The 20,208-nt window shown below is 41.1% G+C and overlaps 1 protein-coding gene across 7 annotated transcripts in view; it reads right to left on the reverse strand.

Annotated features, from left to right (window-relative positions):
- The window catches only part of ANKRD29 (ankyrin repeat domain 29), a 53,072-nt gene that overhangs the window by 18,172 nt on the left and 14,692 nt on the right, over positions 1 to 20,208 (reverse strand). For 4 of the 7 annotated variants that reach the window (XM_047828172.1, XM_047828175.1, XM_047828170.1 and 1 more), the window contains 4 exons: positions 13,922 to 14,020; positions 9,220 to 9,318; positions 6,355 to 6,453; positions 2,729 to 2,827 (listed from right to left, as the gene is read on the reverse strand). In XM_047828172.1, the coding sequence (XP_047684128.1) occupies positions 2,729 to 2,827; positions 6,355 to 6,453; positions 9,220 to 9,318; positions 13,922 to 14,020 (396 nt within the window). Of the gene's footprint in view, positions 1 to 2,728; positions 2,828 to 6,354; positions 6,454 to 9,219; positions 9,319 to 13,921; positions 14,021 to 16,695; positions 16,934 to 20,208 lie in introns of those variants that run through there. The other 3 variants (XM_047828176.1, XM_047828173.1, XM_047828174.1) reach the window with 3 other exon arrangements.

Below are 20,208 nucleotides of genomic sequence, written 5' to 3' on the forward strand. Positions count from 1 at the left end.
GGAAACTTTTATTAGAATTTTTTTTTAACTTCCTCATAACTTGTGACGAAGTCCGTGGGGACTACTATCACTTTTGCCATATTTATGACACTGCTTGTTTTCTAGGAAGGGAATTAAAAATGCAGAGTTTACATTTTCAAAGAAGACAGAATGTGGACTAGTCTGACCTGGCTAGACAGCCTTTCATTATCAGCTCACAGCAGGTAATAAAAAAGATTATGACTTGAGGATACAGTGGTGTGAGTGTACCCTATAAAAAGGAGAAATTCCGTTGCTTTTTCCCCCCAAACTTATTTTATAAACATCCTTTTCCTGAATAACAATATTTTCAGGGTTGGATTCATAATTCCAAACAATTGCATTGGATGCAGTCTTTAAAAGGTCATATCACTTGACTTTGACCTGAGGGTGGGGTCCTCCCACTGCTGGATCAGTCATCCATTTTGAGCAGGTCATCCTCAGTGTGGGGAGTGAAAACAGCCATGGGGGTTGTAGACACCATGGCACTGTTAGCTCATTCTTTAATTTCTTGCCTTCAGTGTCATCATATGACTGAATTTAGCTTTGAGTGGACATAATGCATGTAATATTTGAAATATAATATCTTATATCAACTTGGTTTTTTATGAACAGGGCATTAGGCATATGGTTAATACTATTTATTTTACAAATAGATTTGTCAAAGTGCCAGAAATTATTTCAGAAAGATGTACAGATAGAGAGGCCTGAGAATCTTGACAATCTTTCATTTCTAATTTCATGGTACTATGCTCAATAATGGCCTCCCAAGTCAAACTTATGCAATCTAAAAATTACCAGTTCCTTTTTGTTAGCCTTGGCAAAATGAAGCCTCTGATTCAGAGTCAAATCAACACTTTCAAAATAAGAAGGACCAGCAAGAAAATACTAAACTCCAATTCCCAAAAGTCACCTCTGGCAGGTATGGAAGTGCAACTGTTTTTAAAAGCTTCCTTTCCCAAGAGTATTCCTGGGGTCCTCTAAATCTAAGAATATCTTTAAAATTCTAAAAATGTAATCTCACATTCATAGTATCTTGCGTATGCTGAGTGCTTAAGAAATACTGATTGAATATTGAATAAAACAGCTACCAAAAAGGGGGAGCTTGAAGATTATCTGGATCATCCTGCCCAGCCTCCTAATTTTCCGATGGAGGCAGACAAGTCCACAGAGATTGATTCACTTGTTCAAAACCACACAGCTAGTTATTGGCAGAGCTGGATCTAGAACTCAGGATTCTCGACCTAAAATCCACTTTGCCCAAAGACCCTTTCACTTCTTGGCTTCCCGTGTACTTGCACTTAAAAAAATTTTTTTTTAATGTTTATTTATTTTTGAGAGCGACAGAGCATGAGCAGAGGAGGAAAGAGAGAGGGGGAGACACAGAATCCAAAGCAGGCTCCAGGCTCTGAGCTGTCAGCACACAGCCCGACACAGGGCTCAAACCCATGAATCATGAGATCATGACCTGAGCTGAGGTCAGGCACTTAACTGACTGACCCACCCAGGCACTCCTGCGCTTGCACTTTTAAAGACTGAAGAAGCCTGGGGCCAAGAGATCAGATCAACCTTCCCTGAGTGAACAAATGGGCATTCTCGTATCATGTTACATTACAGTGGGAATCTCCCTGGGGGCCATTTACTGGTAAGAAATCAGCTTGACAATGAGAAAGAATGAAATACGGCCTTTCGTAGCAACATGGATGGAACTGGAGAGTGTTATGCTAAGTGAAATAAGTCATACAGAGAAAGACAGATACCATATGTTTTCACTCTTATATGGATCCTGAGAAACTTAACAGAAGACCATGGGGGAGGGGAAGGAAAAAAAAAAAGGTTAGAGAGGGAGGGAGCCAAAACATCAGAGACTCTTAAAAACTGAGAACAAACTGAGGGTTGATGAGGAGTGGGAGGGAGGGGAAGGTGGGTGATGGGCATTGAGGAGGGCACCTGTTGGGATGAGCACTGGGTGTTGTATGGAAATTTGACAATAAATTTCATATTAAAAAAAAAGAAAACTATCTTTAAAGTAGTGTTACTTTAATCTTAAATGTTTTGTTAAAAATAAATTAGTGCAGAAATCATTCCTATATAAGAGAAGCGAATTAGAATGCCTTAGATTTGAATGGTTCTTTATCTTTTATAAAGTGTGACCTGTATTACCTTGTGGTTCTTTTCCTTTAAGTATCCACCAATTGATTTGCCAGACATTAGCTTGCTCTTGGTAAATTAAGTCTCTATTAGTGTTATAATTGTGAGAGATGAAGGCATGGAACCTATTAATGCTTCTCAGTGGGCTAATGGGCTCTTCTTTGGTTTGGTGGAAGCAGAAGCGGGGGTAAGAGATAAGGGGGACTGGGCAGGGGCAAGGCTACCTGACTCACCTCTATTTACCTACGTCCCAGGCTAGCCCACCCCACTCTCATTACCTCAGTGCAGCCACAATTTATTTGAACATGAGGTGGCCAAGTATGCACTTGACCTCAGATACCAAACACCCATATTTCAAAAATAGTAAATGGTGAAGTCAGCCCGATTTCACAGGCCTTCAGGTGAGCCCAAAGCAAAGAACAGGAGAAACCCCAATCAAAGACTGACTTCGTCACAGAGGCAAATGGTTTAAAGATGCCCAGAGCTGACTGGTTATCTTAGGCGCTGCCCCAGGACAACAGGCCCTGCCTGCCCACCGTTCTGCGCACGCAGACATTACCTGCCTTGGCTGGTTGACTTTTGCTCCTGAAGACAACAGTAATCGAATAACATCCAAGTAACCACCCTGGGCAGCTAGGAAGAGTGCAGTGGCTCCATCCTGAGAGATGTCAAAATGGAAGTGTTAAAATCACCTTTCACGTTTATTTTAAAATATAATCAATTAAAAATACATCCGTTTAATACAACTTCCCATTTCTGTCCCCCACTTTGTTTTCATAGTCATGGTTAGTGTTTTATTCTTTGAAGAATAGTTCTAAAATATCACAGTAAGTCAGGTTGAAAGGTAAAGTTTCAAACAGGCTTATAAGGATAACTTAAAATATACGTAATGACCGTTCACTCTACAAAACCTTGATCACGGAGCTTACGATCTACCCACTTGCTGGTACCATCCAGCTTGTCCAAATAGCCAGTCATCATTTTTCTCTTGTCTGCACAGACTTCTCATTAGCTGCCTTCTGTTTTTGTTGTGTGACCTCAGGGTTTATCCCCTTTTTAATTAGTTTAAAAAATACCTACGTTTAATATAATTTTCCATTTCAATTCTTTTGTCAAGTAAGAGCTAAGTGTTAGTTTAAAAACAAACAAAAAAGAAAGTCTACTAATAAACAACAACAAAGTCCCCCAAACCTATTTGGTATATTTTTATGCATCAGAAGTGTCCTTTATTTTTTTTTTTAATGTTTATTTATTTTTGAGAGAGAGAGAGAGAAACAGAGTGTGAGCAGGGGAAGGGCAGAGAGAGAGGGAGACACAGAATCTGAAGTAGGCTCCAGGCTCCAAGCTGTCAGCACAGAGCCCGATGCATGGCTCGAACCCACAAACTGTGAGATCATGACCCGAGCTGAAGTCAGACACTCAACTGATTGAGCCACCCAGGCGCCCCAAAGGGTCCTTTTAATTAGATCTTTCCTACCCCTTTCTCTTTCTTGTCCCCGTATCCATATCCACCCCCTCACCCAACATGCAGTTTCTCTAAGCTTTGAAACAAAAGATGCTTTCAGGAAAACTGCCCTCATAAGAATTATCCATGAACTTGCTCCCTGACAGCCCAATAGACACCAACAACACCTGCAAACAACTAAGCAATCCTGCACAAAAGCCCAAAGCAAGTGGTTTTGTTTCTTTTTTTAGAACAATTTTCTTAGTGGTTTTGTTTGTGTGTTTTAATTTTTTTTAAGTTTATTTACTTTTGAGAGAGGCAGAGTGCGAGCGGGGGAGGGGCAGAGAGAGAGAGGGGACACAGAATCCAAAGCAGGCTCCAGGTTCCGAGCTGTCAGCACAGAGCCAGACATGGGACCCGAATTCACGAGCTGTGAGATCATGACCTGAGCTGAAGTCAGACGCTTAACCAACTGAGCCACCCAAGGTGCCCTATTTGTTTGCGTTTTAACTGAGCGTCTATGTCCTCTGCACATTTCTTCTTTCTTAAAGACATTCATTGGTGATGTCAGCAAACACAGAAGTCAGTGCAGAGCATCCATCCTCCCCATAATCTCACTTCACACGGCGTTCACAGAATGTGGTGAGCTTCATTATTTTTAGACTGCAGTGGAAAACCCGAGCACATCCTAGTGGAAAACACCTAGCTAACCCAGTTAATTACCACTCCTCCCATCAGGAATGTTAACCACAAGTTAAGATACAAAGCACCTCTCTCTGCAAGTCTGACCAGGTGGAGGGTGCTGGTGGGTGTCCACTGAGCTGCCAGACTCCTCTTAAGGCAATCATTAAAAAATTACTCAGCCTATACAGATTTCTATGCAGATGTTTGGTACAGGGATAAAATGTTCAGCGGCTCCTTACTGTGTGCGTTGCCACAGAAAATCCACCACGCTCTTAGCAGCTATTAATTCTTGGAAATTTTCTAAAATGGATATCCAAACATTGCATTTTTACTGCGTATTCCAAATTTCTGTCCCTATAAGCTTTCAGGAGTCATTGACTGGGATTCCCAGCGGTCCAGCTGTTTTTGGCAGAAACATTTACATTTGGACTGTTCGGGTAAGGGTAAAAGGAAGTTTCAGTGCATGAAATTTCTTGAGTCACTTTATAACAGGAATTTACTACAGGAATGGGCTCTCCCCAAACTCTACGTTTTTAAGATTATGTGCCACTCTGGTGAGCCCTTTGGAAGAATGTTATCTAACAGTACAAATATGCCAGTCAATTCAGATTGCTGACTATTAGTGGTAATGTTATGAACACCACAACTCACTTTCCTTTTCCAAAGACTTGGGCTCTTCCTGTTCAGCCCCCCCACACATATACTCAAACATGCTCTCAGATATACTTCATTATATACAGCCAAAGGAATGGCCAAAGCTGTAGACCTGTGTTTCTTAGACTCGGGCACACATCAGAACCACCTGCTTCTCAGTTGGGTCCTTGGAGATTCCGGCTTAGTTGGTCTGGAGAGGGCCTAGAAGTATTCTTTTAAAGCTCCCTACATGATTCTAATGACAGCCAGAGTTGAGAATCACTCAGACCAGTGTCAAGTGATTCAATCCTTCAGATGGGAAAACTGCAGGTTCAAAGGGTGTTGCAGATTTTGAACCGCAAAGGGTAATGCTAGTGGCTAGTGCTTCAAAGAGGTCTGTGACTTGTCATTTAATCATGTAAACTCAGGAAAGCTTGTTCAAATGGAAAAGGTCACACCTACACATCTCATTCCACGGCTACGAAAGTATAGTGCCATAGGCCTAAATGGCTCATGGTAAGATAGCCTAAAATGTGATTCCTAGATAATTGGAAGTAGGAATTCTTCCACGCCTTACCATGAGATTCTATCAAGTCACTTCATCTCTCTCTCTCCCTCTCTCCCTCTCTCCCTCTCATACACACACACACACACACACACACACACACACACACATACGTATTTTGTCCAAAAGCAGAATAACATTCACCATAAATCCTGTGGAATTACAGTGACAATTAAAAGAGCCTTTGGGTAATGTGCTAATTATCAATTCGCTGCAAACAGACCCACACTAGTAGTAGCTACCTTTCAAAGGTCAACGGTGTGCATGCACTTCACAGGTTTTCAACTACCCACACTCACTCGCCTTCCAAATAATTTGATTTCTCCTTTATTTGTGCTTTCCTCCTAGATAACTCTACAACAGGAGCATTATTTTGGTTTTCAGCAAGTCCAATGCTAGCCTTGTTATGTTATGAATAAGCAAGTGTCATATGATTTTTGAAGATCCTAATTGCATAAGTTATATGAAATATCTCATATGTAAAAGAGATTTAAAAGGGTATAACCAAGATGGGTAAACAAGATTATGTTTCTACACAGAAAAAGCTCATCTGGTTAACTGTACATTTTTTCCTTTGATGTTTCAGATTAAAGTCCTACTGTTCATTAAAAAAATTTTTTTTTTTTTTTAAGTAGGCTCCACGCCTAGGGTGAGCCCATCACGGGGCTTGAGCTCATGACCCTGACATCAAGACCTGAGCTGTGATCAAGAGTCGGACACCCAACCAACTGAGCCACCCAGGTGCCCCCAAAATACTTTTGAAGTTGGCATTTCTGGTATCCAAATTTTGACTGCAGTAGGACGTGTGATGAGAGGATGGGCAAGGGTCCACCCAGTGTCCCGCTGAAAATGCACTCACGTAAAGTTGGTCGTGGATATTGGCTCCATGCTTCAGCAGGGTCTCAACCACCTGCATGTGCCCATACTGACTGGCGGCCAACAGGGCAGTGCCCCCATCCTGCAAGGTGTAAACACACTAGAATCAGTGCAGGCACCTATTTACCAAGCAGGTACTCCTGACATGGTGAGAGCTTTGGAAAAGACATTTCCTGTAGATAACAACGAAGTCACTTTTCCTCTTTTATCTCTTTTTCTTTCTAATCAAGACCGGGTTCATCCTAAAGACATCATTAGGTTGTACACGTGGATGACTTGAGATACATTACAGTTATCGGACTATGTTATTATGAGTGTTCCCGGGTCAAATGCAGAAGAATCTACTTGCATCTCAATAAAGGAAACAAAGAACAGAAAGTCTGTACCAATCAGTTCTGTCTTGGAATTTCCTGAACAGTCTCCTGTGGCTTCTGGCTAGAGAGCTGCTTGACGAATGTTGACTTCTCCCTGTGGTTCCCCCCAGCTGTGGGCCTCTGAGATTAAGGTGATTTATGGAGTAAACTTCCGGGGCCGTTGCCTTCAAGGGACAAGGTCAGCATCCATTAAGAGTGGATAACTATAGCATATCCCACGTGCTTCTCACCATCCTACTTAGCATTTCTTTTGAACATGTGCCAGCTTGTCTAGATCTCTTTTAAAATGTCCGCCCTAGAATGAATCAGAGCACCAAAAAGTAGATGTGGTCTGATGTGGAATGGGACATTCCTTTGTTCCATCCTCTCCACTTTTATCTCTACAGCCTAAATTAGAATTAGCTTTTATGTCAACCGCATCGCGCTACTGACTCATTGAGTTTGTGGTCAACTGAAACCTTTAATGGTTTTCCTCAGGTGCTACAGCTAAGGCATTATCTTCTCCTATCTCCACTTGATGCGCTGTGTGCTCACTTCGGCAGCACATATACAATTGGTGAGCTGTTTGTTTGGCTCTGTGAATTAGTAGGTGGACATCTGAGCTAACTATAAACAATGCAAGAACATGTCACCTGGTTCTGAAATACAAATCATAACTAAAGATAGTGTGGTTTCTAAATTTGGGCATAGAGTGTTTATCCAAAATGCCTGCCCTCACACTTCCACCCTCACAGGGTCTGATTCGGTAGGTCTGGGTGAGGCCCAGAAATAGGCTTTCTGAACAGTCACATGAGGGCACTGTGATGTGCAAGTGGCAGGTGGGCCTCAGGTAGAGAAACACTGTTGTAGGAGCTCCATTGTTCACAGGCTGTGGGGGGGTGGGGCAGGGCCCTCGAGCTGTGATTTGAAGGGTGGAGAATGGAGGTAGGAGCCTGGAGGGTTGAGGCTGATGGTGGGGGTGGCTGTGGGTGGAGCCGGTGGGCAACAAGAATTTGCTTACTAGCAGCAATGAGCACCAACATTTCCAACTTTTGTTCTGTTAATTTTCTCTTTGCCTCATGAGGTAAGAGAAGAGCTAAAATAGGGTGATTATTATAGAAGAGCTGGTACCTTTTATCTTTAAAGACACATTTTGGGGGATACGGATTCAATAATGATGAGAACAACTGTGGAAGCAAAGGCAGTTCTGATGACAGGATCATATGAAAACTCAAAGCCTCTGGACATTCTCTTCTTCCCATGGAAATTCTCGGATACCTACAGCTGACCTAATGGAAACATTTGGAATTGTGCTCTGGGCCCCATGTTCCGTGGATTTCTGGGACAGCACAAACTGGCTCACAGACAAAGGCTTCAAGCCAGCATTAACTTGTTAACCAAGAAAACTGAAGCAGCCATATGGCTGTGCATGATCGTTCTGACTTCAAAGTTCAAAGAGTTGAGACTCCCATTTGTAGGACTTCACTTTCTATTCTTAGTTGTCTGACTTTTATAATGAGAAATAAAAAGATAATTAATATAAAAATATATGCAACACATACATTTTGGGTTATCGTATATTATATTCAGTATGTTTGGAGGCACGTGCACAGTGCAATAGCAGGTTTCAGAATAGACTGAGCCTATTTGAAATTCACATCCAACAGAAATTCACAGCATTTTAGCAGAAAAAGAAGAACTCACTGGAAACTCCCCTGATACCAAAATATCACCTACAATGGATTAAGTAAGCCTAAAAGATCCCAAGTAAGGCAAATTTCCAGGAATTTTTTGGTTATGATTAGGCTGGAAATAAGTTGACAATTACAAAAATGTTAAAGCCGTTCAATTCTCCTACTATACACCATTATCTTGTAAAATCATATTGTGAACACGAAATTGATCTTTCAGCAACCTCGGTTTTCTCATTCATGTGTCAAACGTGAGGAATCAATGACTTCTTTAAAGGAAGAACCACATTTCCTTGCCTGACTGTATCAACTGTAATCATGTATTATATATTTCAATGAGGACATCTCAGAAAGTAAACTGCTTGTAAAATCACCCTTCTTAGAAATCTCTCAGATTCACTAACATTGGCTTAATACTTCAACAGCTCCTATCATAGCACTGGGATTAACCTTGAAGTGAAGAAAAGCACATGAAAACAGGGAAAGTTATGAAGCCCTTGCTGTTATCCACTCTGCTAACAAAATTTAGTGTCCCAAAGTAGAAAGCTACCAGTGCAAGACAGAATGTAAATAGCTCCCCATAAAATTCTCTAGTTGTGAGCCCAGAGTGAAAATGTCATGTTTTATATTGAATCCCTAGGACTACCTTTGAACCATGACAAGTAACTTTGTGAAACCCAACCTTCTTGGGCTTGAAAATCTTGTAAAAAGGGAAGTACAAATTCATACTATGGATGAAGAGAAACAAATATTCATGCTACTGAAATTCTTCAAAAGGGTATGAAATCAAGAAAGTTCTCTTACTTTGGTCCTACATTCAGTAGATGCTCCAAATTCAAAGAGAAATCTCACGACATCATTATGTCCTTGCTGGGCAGCAAAGAACAGGGCAGTTGTACCTGACTGGGAGAGAGCAAGAGGCTGGTTTTAAGATATTTAGTTACATTACACGTGACTTACACATTTGCAAACAAGACAACACTATACCCTTGTATATAAGCCTTCTAGCCTAGGAGGTGGCTACATTTGGACTGATTATATTCCTTGTTCAGAGAAGTGAGAACACGAAAGGAGAATGTATTGTTGGTGCAATGGGATGAATGGTGGACCCAAAAGATATGTCCCTATCCTAATTTCTGGAACTTGTGACTATTACCTTATGTGGCATGAGATGTGATTAACTTAAGGATTTTTGAGAGGAGGCACTTATCCTGGCTTAGCCTGGTGGGCCCTAAATCCAGTGACAACTGTCTTAAAACAGTGAGGCAAAGACACATTTGACACAGAGGAGAGGAAGAGGCAATATGGCCCCAGAGGCAGAGATGTGGCCCTAAGTCAAGGAATGCCTGCTGCTACCAGAGGCTGGAAGAGGTAAAGAATGGGTTCTCCTTGCGGCCTCCAGAGGGGGTGTGGTTCTGCAGACACACCTTGAATTTTCTGTCCTCCAGAATCCTAAAAGTAGAAATTCTGTTATTTTAAGCCACCTAATTGGTGGTAATTTGTTACAGCAGCCTCAAGGAACTAACATGCTTGGTAACACGGGTATTTATTCACACAGGGAGGAATTCTGGAAGAGTTCCGGCTACAAAGTAAAGCACCCCAGACTAGAAAGCTACCAGTGCAGGAAAGAATCTAATTAATTCACTCAAATGGGCTCAACATATTCCTTAAAATAGGACATAGGAGCAAGAAACAGCCTGATTCCAAATCTTCAACCGATCAGTGATACCCTGAGACACACATTTTAGCATCCTCTCCTCCCATCCATTTTTACAAGCCTACTCAAAGACTGGTAGCCAAATCATTGTGTAACATGAGCAAATTCATCATACCACTCTGTGGCGAATGCATAGTTTTCATATAAAGACACTCTTCACCCCAGCGCTTGGAGCATGGATGAAGCGAACACTACACTCTCCCAGGCACAGTGAAGAGAAAATCCTCCCTCCATGACTTACCCGGAAGTGTTAAAGTGGTAGGTTCTTACCCAAGTGAGAGAAGCCAGGAGAACTGTGGCCTAAGGACCACTGATCACTCTGAAGCTTGTTTCTTAAGTGTGTGTGTATGCGTGTATGTTTGTATGCATGTGTGCATGTGCGCGTGTGTGACAGGGATCAATGAGCCCAGCCACTGTGGCAGAACACAAGTGAGTAACTTCACAGTCATGACCATCTACCTTGGGGCTATGCACCCAACCAGACACTGCCCCGGGGAGGCACAGGTAATGTGATCTTTCCCAAAGCCTTTCAGCCTGCAAGGCAGGAGTGATTTTCTCCTTGGTTCCCATAGAAACAAGTGGAAGCATCCTCTCATTGCTTTCCCACAGTGGACGACACTGGATTCCAGAAACCTTAAGATATAATCGGGTCTGGATGAAGAAACTTGGCTAGAAAAGGAAAACTCTCATCTTCTCAATAGATACTAAATTTTAGAAACTACCAGGGAGGGACACCTTGGTGGCTCAGTTCGTTGAGTGTCTGACTCTTGATTTCAGCTCAGGTCATGATCCCAAGGTTGTGGGTTTGAGCTCAGCTGCTGAGTGTGGAGCCTGTTTGGGATTCTCTTTCTCTCTCCCTCTGCCCCTCTCCCCTGAGCGTTCTCTCTCTCCCTCTCTCTCTCTTTCTCTAAGAAAGAAAGAAAGAAAGAAAGAAAGAAAGAAAGAAAGAAAAGAAACTACCAAGGATAATTTCTAGAAATTGTTTCTTCACTTTCTTCACTAAGAAAAAAGATTTGTTTTTCACTGTTTTTTTTTAAATATATATTAATTTAAAAATCCTATTTTAGCACTTAGAATCAATTTTGGAACATACAGTTACTGTCAATCATTGTGCACATGAATGGAGCATCTGTAGAGAATAGAAGCCAGACTTCATGACAACTATATGTGCAACTCTTATGCCTGAGAGCTTTAGCTAATATTGCTGGTTCTCTAGAGCAATGGTCTCTCAGGATCATTAGCTTCTGGTTCTTGCAAGCTCTGTGCGTCTAGATAAACTTAGAAAACAATGGCAGGTACTTTTTCAGGAAACAAATATTTTGATATGGATTAAATGGAAAAGATGAACTAAGAATGAACCAAGGTTGGGGTGCCTAAGTGGCTCAGTCAGTTAAGTGTCCAACTTCGGCTCAGGTCATAATCTCACAGTTCATGAGTTCAAGCCCCATGTCGGGCTCTGTGCTAACAGCTCAGAGCCTGGAGCCTGTTTCAGATTTTGTGTCTCCCTCTCTCTCTGCCCCTGCCCTGCTCACGCTCTCTCTCTCTCTCTCTTTCAAGAATAAATAAACATTAAACAAAAAAATGTAAAGAATGAATCAAGGTAGAAGCTTGTTACATGAGTGAGTTCCATAGCACTCTCAGCTTGCAAAACAGATGAGGTGATGTTGGGACCTCTCTTTAGCAGTTCTACCAACAGAGACTAGCATGGCTGCAGGAAATTCAAGGGACCACTGGGAACTCATATAGCATAATCATTTGAGCTACAAGGTTACCTCTAAATTGGACACACTTTGGTAAGTCCTTGAGGGCCATTTTGTTCAATGCACAATAGTTTTCATTCCCAAGAATATTAGTTGAGCAACTGGAACCAAACAAATCGATATAAAACCATAAAAACCATACATTGGCTGGAAATCAAACAAATGTTTCTCTTCTCTCAGCTTTTCACAATTGTTCTGAAGATATTTTTGTACATGTTGAACTTGCCCTTCAGGATAGAGTTTTTTGAGTAAGCAGATCTGAATCATATTGTTTTTATTAGAGAAGATCTATCTTTTCTTTAAAGTTATAATAAACCAAGGCTGCAAAGCATAAAGGAAAAACAAAAGATTATGGTAATTTCAAACTATAATTCTAAATGGGCCCAAACATTTTCCTCCCAGAAGGAAATTAGCTGCTGACATGAAAAGTGGCCTAAAACAATGCTCCAGTGTTGTGGAAATTGCTCAGAAGAATCTGTCTGTGAGAAGATTGATTGGACTTGATATAGTTTCCCTGAGTGGCTCCTCTTGAGGAGCTTGCTGGTCCAGGGCTATGGAGAACCAGACTTCAGATTTTACCCATCAAGTGCCCATCTTGGTCCACAGCCAAGGTGACACCCAAAGGGGAGAGGGGATGGACTTTAGACAACCCATGTACTATCCATCCCTCACACCTGGGGTGTCTTCATTTGTTCCACTCAGGTGTAGCAGTCCAGCCTAGAAGATGGGGCATACTGACTGATGAAAGTTTGGTTGATGAATCATCCTTTCTGAAACAACTGTAGGGCAGGCCCTCGAATAAGACTAGGTCAAGGAAAATCAAATGCTCCAGTTTGGTTTGGAGCTTGCTTCAGGAAGCCATCTTGTGTCTGACTCAGTGTGGATTGAGAGGTCAGATTCGCTTCAGGGATGACCCGTGGCTGTGTCTCCATAAAGGTTAATTTACAAGGCCCTAGATTAAATCTGCTCGGAAATAAATGGATCCCCCTAAGACCTGAATCCCAAAGTGGTTAAAATGCCCAGCCTCCTACTGCTCTTCTGCACTGGAACAAGAATGGATCCTCTAGCTAGACTGAACTCCCAAGATGGCCTTTGAATGAAGTGTGGGAACAGGCTCACATTTTAGTCCAATGTTCGCCACACGGCTTTTTTGGGGGACAGCTTATTTAAAATGTGACTAGTCGGAGAAGCCCTTTGAAATAATGGTTGGTTGAGACAGTCTAGCAAGTGAGCCTCATTAAGAACAGGTTGGTGGGGCGCTTGGAGGGGCTCAGTGGATCGAGTGAGTTTGAGCCCCAAATTGGGCTTGCTGCCGTCAGTGCAGAGCCCACTTTGGATCTTCTGTCCCCACCCTCTCTCTGTACCTTCCCTGCATGCATTTTCTCTAAGATAAATAAACATTAAAAAAAAAAAAAAGAACAGGCTGGTGACCAATCCTTTGAAAAATGCAATGATCTCTATGAAAATCCTATAACTGGGGCACCTGGGTGGCTGAGTTGGTTAAGTGTCTGACTCTTGGTTTCAGCTCAGGTCATGATATCATGGTTCGTGAGTTCGAGCCTGGGATTCTGTCTGTCTGTCTGTCTGTCTCTCTCTCTGCCCCTACCCTGTTTCCACATGCAAGCATGTATGCGTGCGTGCTCTCTCTCTCAAAATAAATAAATAAAAAAATTTTTTTAAAGAAAATCCTGTAACTTGTAAAGCACCTCATCCCAAGGGAAGAAGGAAGAACTGATTTAAGCTTGGGAGGAAATGTCTGAGTGTTTAAGGAATGTGGTTAGAGGTCTTGTTACCTCAGACTACAACACATGCTTGAGAACACTCATTCAACTGAAGTACAACCAATGGTCTATTTCTGGGCCTTAATTTAGGCACAATAAAGCCTGCAATCTGGGGTTTGATGTCATGTTGGAAAAAAGCAATGATTATTCTTATCTTCCTTGCCAATTCACTACTATGAAAATTTTGAGTCATTCTTATTCAATTGTCACATGAGTCATCTCTTATTCAAGTGTAAAACCTGACCTACCTCTCTCTGGAGATTGATGTCTGCTCCTTGCAGAACCAGTTCCCTCACACAGTCTATGTGGCCTGCATAGGAGGCCACCATGAGGAGCGTGGTGCCATGCTAGACAGAGGACAGACAGATGAACGGTTAGGCCATCATATGTCACACAGGGTCCGGGAGAAGAGGCTGCAGAGAAGGCAGCTCCACTCGGGACGTGTCAAAGTGCAAAATTTCACAGTAATAAAAGCATCTCATGCAGACTAGACGGGAAAAAGCAAAGCGACACATTGCTGAGGGTGGAATTTTCGATTGAAAAATTCACTTAATTCCATTACCTTCAGAAGTGCAGTCCAACTGAACCATAATTACTGCATTTTAAGGCAGTAGGGATGTAATGGTCTCATTTTATAATTTCTATTAAATGATTCCTGAGCCAAAAGACTATTAATGTAAAAGATGGGTTAAGTGGTACCACTTGGTTTTCTGAGTTTAGATGTCTTTATCTCAAAACTGATTCAGGCAAAGATAAAAGGCACCTCAGGGAAATGGGAGACCACAGCAATCAGTCAGGAGCCCTGGGGTTCAAGTCTGCCTCTGTCCTCAACCAACAGTGTAACCTGGGGGTAAGTTGCTTATAATTCTTGGGGCTTGTAGTTTAATTTACAGTCGTTTTGGAGGGTTTGGAATGGTGATCTTAACCACCACCTCTGCATCTGCAGCAACCTGCCTTTTGGGGGTGGACAAGAGAGAGACAGATAGTTCTGCACATAAGGAAGGCTTGCTAGGTATAGGCGATAAGTGACTCTTACAAGCCTCATTTTCATTTCATCAGTAGGATTTTGTAGGAAGGCAGTAGAATTGAATGGTCACTGACACTATGACCTTGGGCTACTTATGGAACCTTTCTAAGGCTCATCCTCCTCATCTGTAAAATAGGGAATAATAAAAGCCTCTTCTGGGTGACATTAAATGGGTAAATGAGATAATGCAGGTAACGTGCTCAGCACTGTAATGTTAGATATGACTTCAGTAAATGTTAGATATTGAAACTTTATGATACTTCAGTGAATGTTAGGTTATCATCTGACTTTTGTTGATTTCTGTGAATGACAATACTAATTTTGGGAAAGTCTTATTTGCTAGGGATGAAAAGTACAGGTAGATTTAAAAAAAAAAGCTAATGGCCTCATGGAAGTACTCTATATTTTTTCTACCTTCATGTGGCTGTATTTAGTATTTGATGTTAGACATTCATGTGGGCTGTACCATCCATTAAGTTGAACACCTTTCTCTGTATTTTCCAGGACGAGAGTGGTACGTGGAAGTGGGTATTACTAACTTCCTCCTGAATGTGAACAATTTTTATTTAGGTCGCAGATAGAAGAATCCTTGATTTAAAACCAATCTGGGGGTGCCTGGGTGGTTCATTGGATGAGTGTCTGACTCTTGATTTAAGCTCAGGTCATGATCCCAGGGTTGTGGGATTGAGCCTCTCATCAGGCTCCACGCTGAGCACAGAGCCTGCTTAAGATTCTCTCTCTCTCTCTCTCTCTCTCTCTCTCTCTCTCCTTCTGCTCCTCTCCCCCGCTTGCACACTCTCTCTCTCAAATTAAAACAAAACAAAACAAAAACAATGTGGTGGATTGCGGGGAAGATAGTGAAGTAGGAGGACCCTATGGTCACCTTGTCCCATAGATACAATGGGAGTATCAATAGATACACAATGGGAGTTACAATAGATAACACTCACATCAGTGTTAAATAACTCAGAAAATAATCCAAAGATTGGAAGAACTAACTCCATAACTAAAGGTAGAGAAGAGCCCACACTGAAGAGGGTAGGAAGGGTGGAGATGTGATGGGGAACTAAATGGACCACTGCTGTATGCAGGAAGTGGGGGGTTGGGGTAGGGAGGGAGCTGTGGAGAAGGGAGAGAAACAGACTATTCCACCGGGGGAAGCTGCATGTGGAAGATGAGCCCTCATAATATTTGGCTTTGAAAACTAGGGGGACTGAGTTTTAGGACTTAAATCTTGGAATTTTAAAAATCAGTGGCTCAGCTCTGGGAGAGGCTGGAGGGTGAGAGGAAACTGAAATCCTCACCCTTTAAGAGACAGCACCACAAACAGCCCATGGAGATAGAGCACAGAAGCAGCAGTTTGAAACATGACTCGGGTATATGGGAGGGAGATTTGTTTACTAGTCTCAGAGGTATGCTGGAGGAGCAGGGATCATTGGGGAGACTTCTCCAGGAACAAAGGAGCTGGAAGGAACCATTTCTTTCCCCTTCCTTCCAGCAAAAACACAACCACTTGCAGGAACCAGTGCAGCACCTACATTCACTACCTAACTTGCTAACATCACAGCCCCTCCTCCCCACCCCACCCCCAACCTCCGTGCTTGTTGTGGATCTACCCGCTCTAATATGCTCTTGGCCAGAGTCTATTCAAACCAGGGCCACAAGCCTGGTAGTGTGCAAGCAGCCCCAACAAGAGCCAGCACCATTCCAACGTGACTCTTGACCTGTGGAGAGGGAAGGATAACTGCACACAGCAGTCATACCACAACCCCAGCAGTGGACTGGGGGCAGACAGCTGGCCTGATTGCAGGCCCCGCCTACCAACAAAAGATTCTCTGGACAACATGGGAAAGGACACTGCAGTTTGGTGCTGCTGCATCTCTGGCAAACACCTAGTATGACTAAACTCAAGCCCATGATGGCCCCAGACTGGCCCACTAACACTATAGGGACCAAACACTGCCTAAAACAGGCAAAGAGAGCCACTGCAGATACCTGAACTGTGGAAAAAGTGGCTCAACCACAACAGCTGGGCACAAAACACACATAGGAGACACCTCTGAAGCACCAGGTTCTGGTGAACAGGGGACACTGCACTGCAGGGCACTACAGGACCTCTTCTTCTTTTCATAAGGCCACACTTTCAAGAGCAGGAGATGTAGCTACCTTTCCTAACATAGAGAAACATACACAGAGAGTTAGACAAAATAAATGAGACAGAGGAATATGTCCCAAATGAAAGAACAGGACAAAATCACAGTAAGAGAGCTAAGCAAAATGGAGATAAATAATATGCGTGATAGGGGTGCCTGGGTGGCTCAGTCAGTTAAGTGTCCAACTTTGGCTCAGGTCATGATCTTGTGGTTTGTGAGTTCGAGCGCCATGTCAGGATCTGTGCTAACAGCTGAGAACCTGGATCCTGCTTTGGATTCTGTGTCTTCTTCTCTCCGTACCCCTCCTTCCCCCTCTCTCAAAGATAAATAAACATAAAAAATTTTTTAAAAATAATATGTTTGACAGAGTATTTAAAGTAACGGTCATAAACATACTCACTGGAATTGAGAAAAGAGAGGAGGACATCAGTGAGACCCTTGACAAAAAGATAACAAAGAATCATTCAGGGATGAAGAATACAGTAAGTGAATTTGAAAATACTTTAGATTGAATAAAGAGCAGACTAAAAGAAGCAGAAGAATGAATCAGTGACCTGGAGGACAGATTAATGGAAAGGAATCAGGCTGAGCAAGTGAGAGAAAAAAATATGCAAAATGAGAATAGATGTAGGGAACTCAGAAACTCCATCAAGTATAACATTTGCATTATAGGGATTCCAGAAGGAGAAGACAGAGAAAATTTATTGGAAAAAATAAAAGCTGATAACTTCCCAAATCTGGGGAAGGAAACAGAAATCCAGATCCAGGAGGCACAGAGATCCCTCAACAAAATCAACCCAAGGAGGTCCACACCAAGACACATAGTAATTAAAATGGCAAAAAGTAGTGATAAAGAGATAATTTGAAAAGCCACAAGAGGAAAGAAGAAATTTAAGTACAAGAGAAGTTCCATAAGGCTATCAGCAGATTTTTCATCAGAAATTTTGCAGGTCAGAAGGGAGTGTCAGGATATATTCAAAGCGCTGAAAGGGAAAAATCTGAAGTCAAGAATACTCTACCCAGCAAGGCTACCATTCAGAATAGAAGGAGAGATAGAGTTTTCCAGACAAACAAAAGTTAAAGGAATTCATGACCACTAAACCAGTCTTACTAAACCAAAATTCATAACCACTAAACCTAAATGTTAAAGGGGACTCTTTGAGTGGAAAGGAAAGACCATAACTAAGAGTAAGAAAAGTAGGAAGAACAAAAGCAGCAAAAATAAGTATACCTGTAAAAACTAGTCAAGAGACTCACAAAATAAAAGGATGTAAAGTATGACATCATATACCTAAAATGTGGTGGGGAGAGAGAGGAGCAAAGAATGACCATTAAGTGACCATCAACATAGACCACTATATCCAGAAGATGTTATATGCAAACCTAATGGTAACCACAAATCAAAACCCATCTATTAAAGTCTATTATGTCAGACAGAAATATTGCTGCCCTGGCTTTCTTTCATATCCATTTGCATTATAAATGTGTCTCCCTCCCTTCACTTTCAATTGGCAGATGTCTTTTCGTCTGAAATGAGTCTCTTACAGGCAGCATATAGATGGATCTTGCAACAGATATGCAAAAAACAAAGAGAAAGGAATCCAAGAATATCACTTAAAAAAGCCAACTCACCATGAGAGAAGAGGGCAAGGGAAGAATGGAACAGAGAACTATAAAAACAACCATAAAACAAGAAACAAAATGGCAACAAATACAGACCTATCAATAATTACTTTGAATGTAAATGGACTAAATGCTCCAATTAAAAGACATCGGGTGATGGAATGCATAAAAAAAATAAGATCTATCTATATGCTGCCTATAAGAGACTCATTTCAGACCAAAAAACACCTGCAGATTGAAAGTGAAGGGACGGAGACACATTTATAATGCAAACAGATATGAAAGAAAGCCAGGGTAGCAATACTTATATCTGACAAAATAAACTTTAAAACAAACTGTAACAAGGGATGAAGAAGGACAGTATATAATCATTAAGGAGACAATCCAACAAGAAGATAGAACAATCGTAAATATTTATGCACTGAACATGAGAACACCCAAATACATAAAAGTTAATAACAAACATAAAGGAACTAATTGATAATAATACAATAAGTGTAAGGGGCTTTAACACTCCACTTAAATCAATGGGCAGATTATCTGAACAGAAAATCAACAAGGAAACAGTAGCTTTGAATACACATTGGACCAGCTAGGTTTTTTGGGTTTTTTTGTTTTTTGTTTGTTTGTTTGGTTGGTTGGTTGGTTGGTTTGGTTTGGTTTTAGTTCAGTTTTTTTGGACCAACTAGGTTTAACAGATATATTTTGAACATTCCATCCTAAAACAGCAGAATACACATTCTTTTCAAGTACACATGGAATTCTCCAGAGAAGATCATATATTACACTATGAAACAAGTATCAACAAATTCAAAAAGATTGGAGCCATACTATGCATCTTTTCTGACTACAATGCTATGAAACGAGACATCAACCATAAGAAAAAAAATTGGAAAGAGCACAAATACATGGAAGTTAATAACATGCTATTAAATAATGAATGGATCGATAAAGAAATCAAAGAAATACAAAAAATACACGGAGACAACTGAAAATGAAAACACAAAGGTCCAAAATCTTTGGGATGCAGCCAAAGTAGTTCCAAGAGGGAAGTTTATGGCAGTACAGGCCTATCTTAAGAAGCAAGAAAAATCTCAAATAAGCAACCTAACATTACACTTAAAGGAACTGAAAAAAGAACAAACAAAACCCAAAACCAGAAGGAAGGAAATAATAAAGATTAGAGAAGAAATAAATGATACAGAAACTAAAAAACAAAACAAAAACCCACAATAGAACAAATCAATGAAACCAGTAGCTGGTTCTTTGAAAAGATCAACAAAATTGATAAACTTTTAGCAACAGTAATCAAAAAGAAAAGAGAGAGAATTCAAATAAACAAAATCAGAAATGAAAGGGGAGAAATAATAACCAACACCACTGAAATACAAAGGATTATATGAGAATATGTAAAAAATTATATGCCAAAAAAGTGGACAACCTAGAAGAACTGGAAAAACTCCTAGAAACATATAACTTACCAAAACTGAATCAGGAAGAAATAACAAATTTGAACAGACCAATTACTGGCAATGAAATTAAATCGGTAATCAAAAAACTCCCAACAAACAAAAGTCTGGGACCAGATGGCTTCACAGGTGAATTCTACTAAACATTTCAGGAAGAGTTGATATCTATTATTCTAAAATTATTCCAAAAATATAAGAGGAAGGAAAACCTTCAAATTCATTCTATGAAGTAGTATCCCTTGATTAAGCTACATAAAAGTCTT

This window comes from Prionailurus viverrinus, chromosome D3 (assembly GCF_022837055.1).
Source record: "Prionailurus viverrinus isolate Anna chromosome D3, UM_Priviv_1.0, whole genome shotgun sequence".
NCBI classification, from domain to species: Eukaryota; Metazoa; Chordata; class Mammalia; order Carnivora; family Felidae; genus Prionailurus; species Prionailurus viverrinus.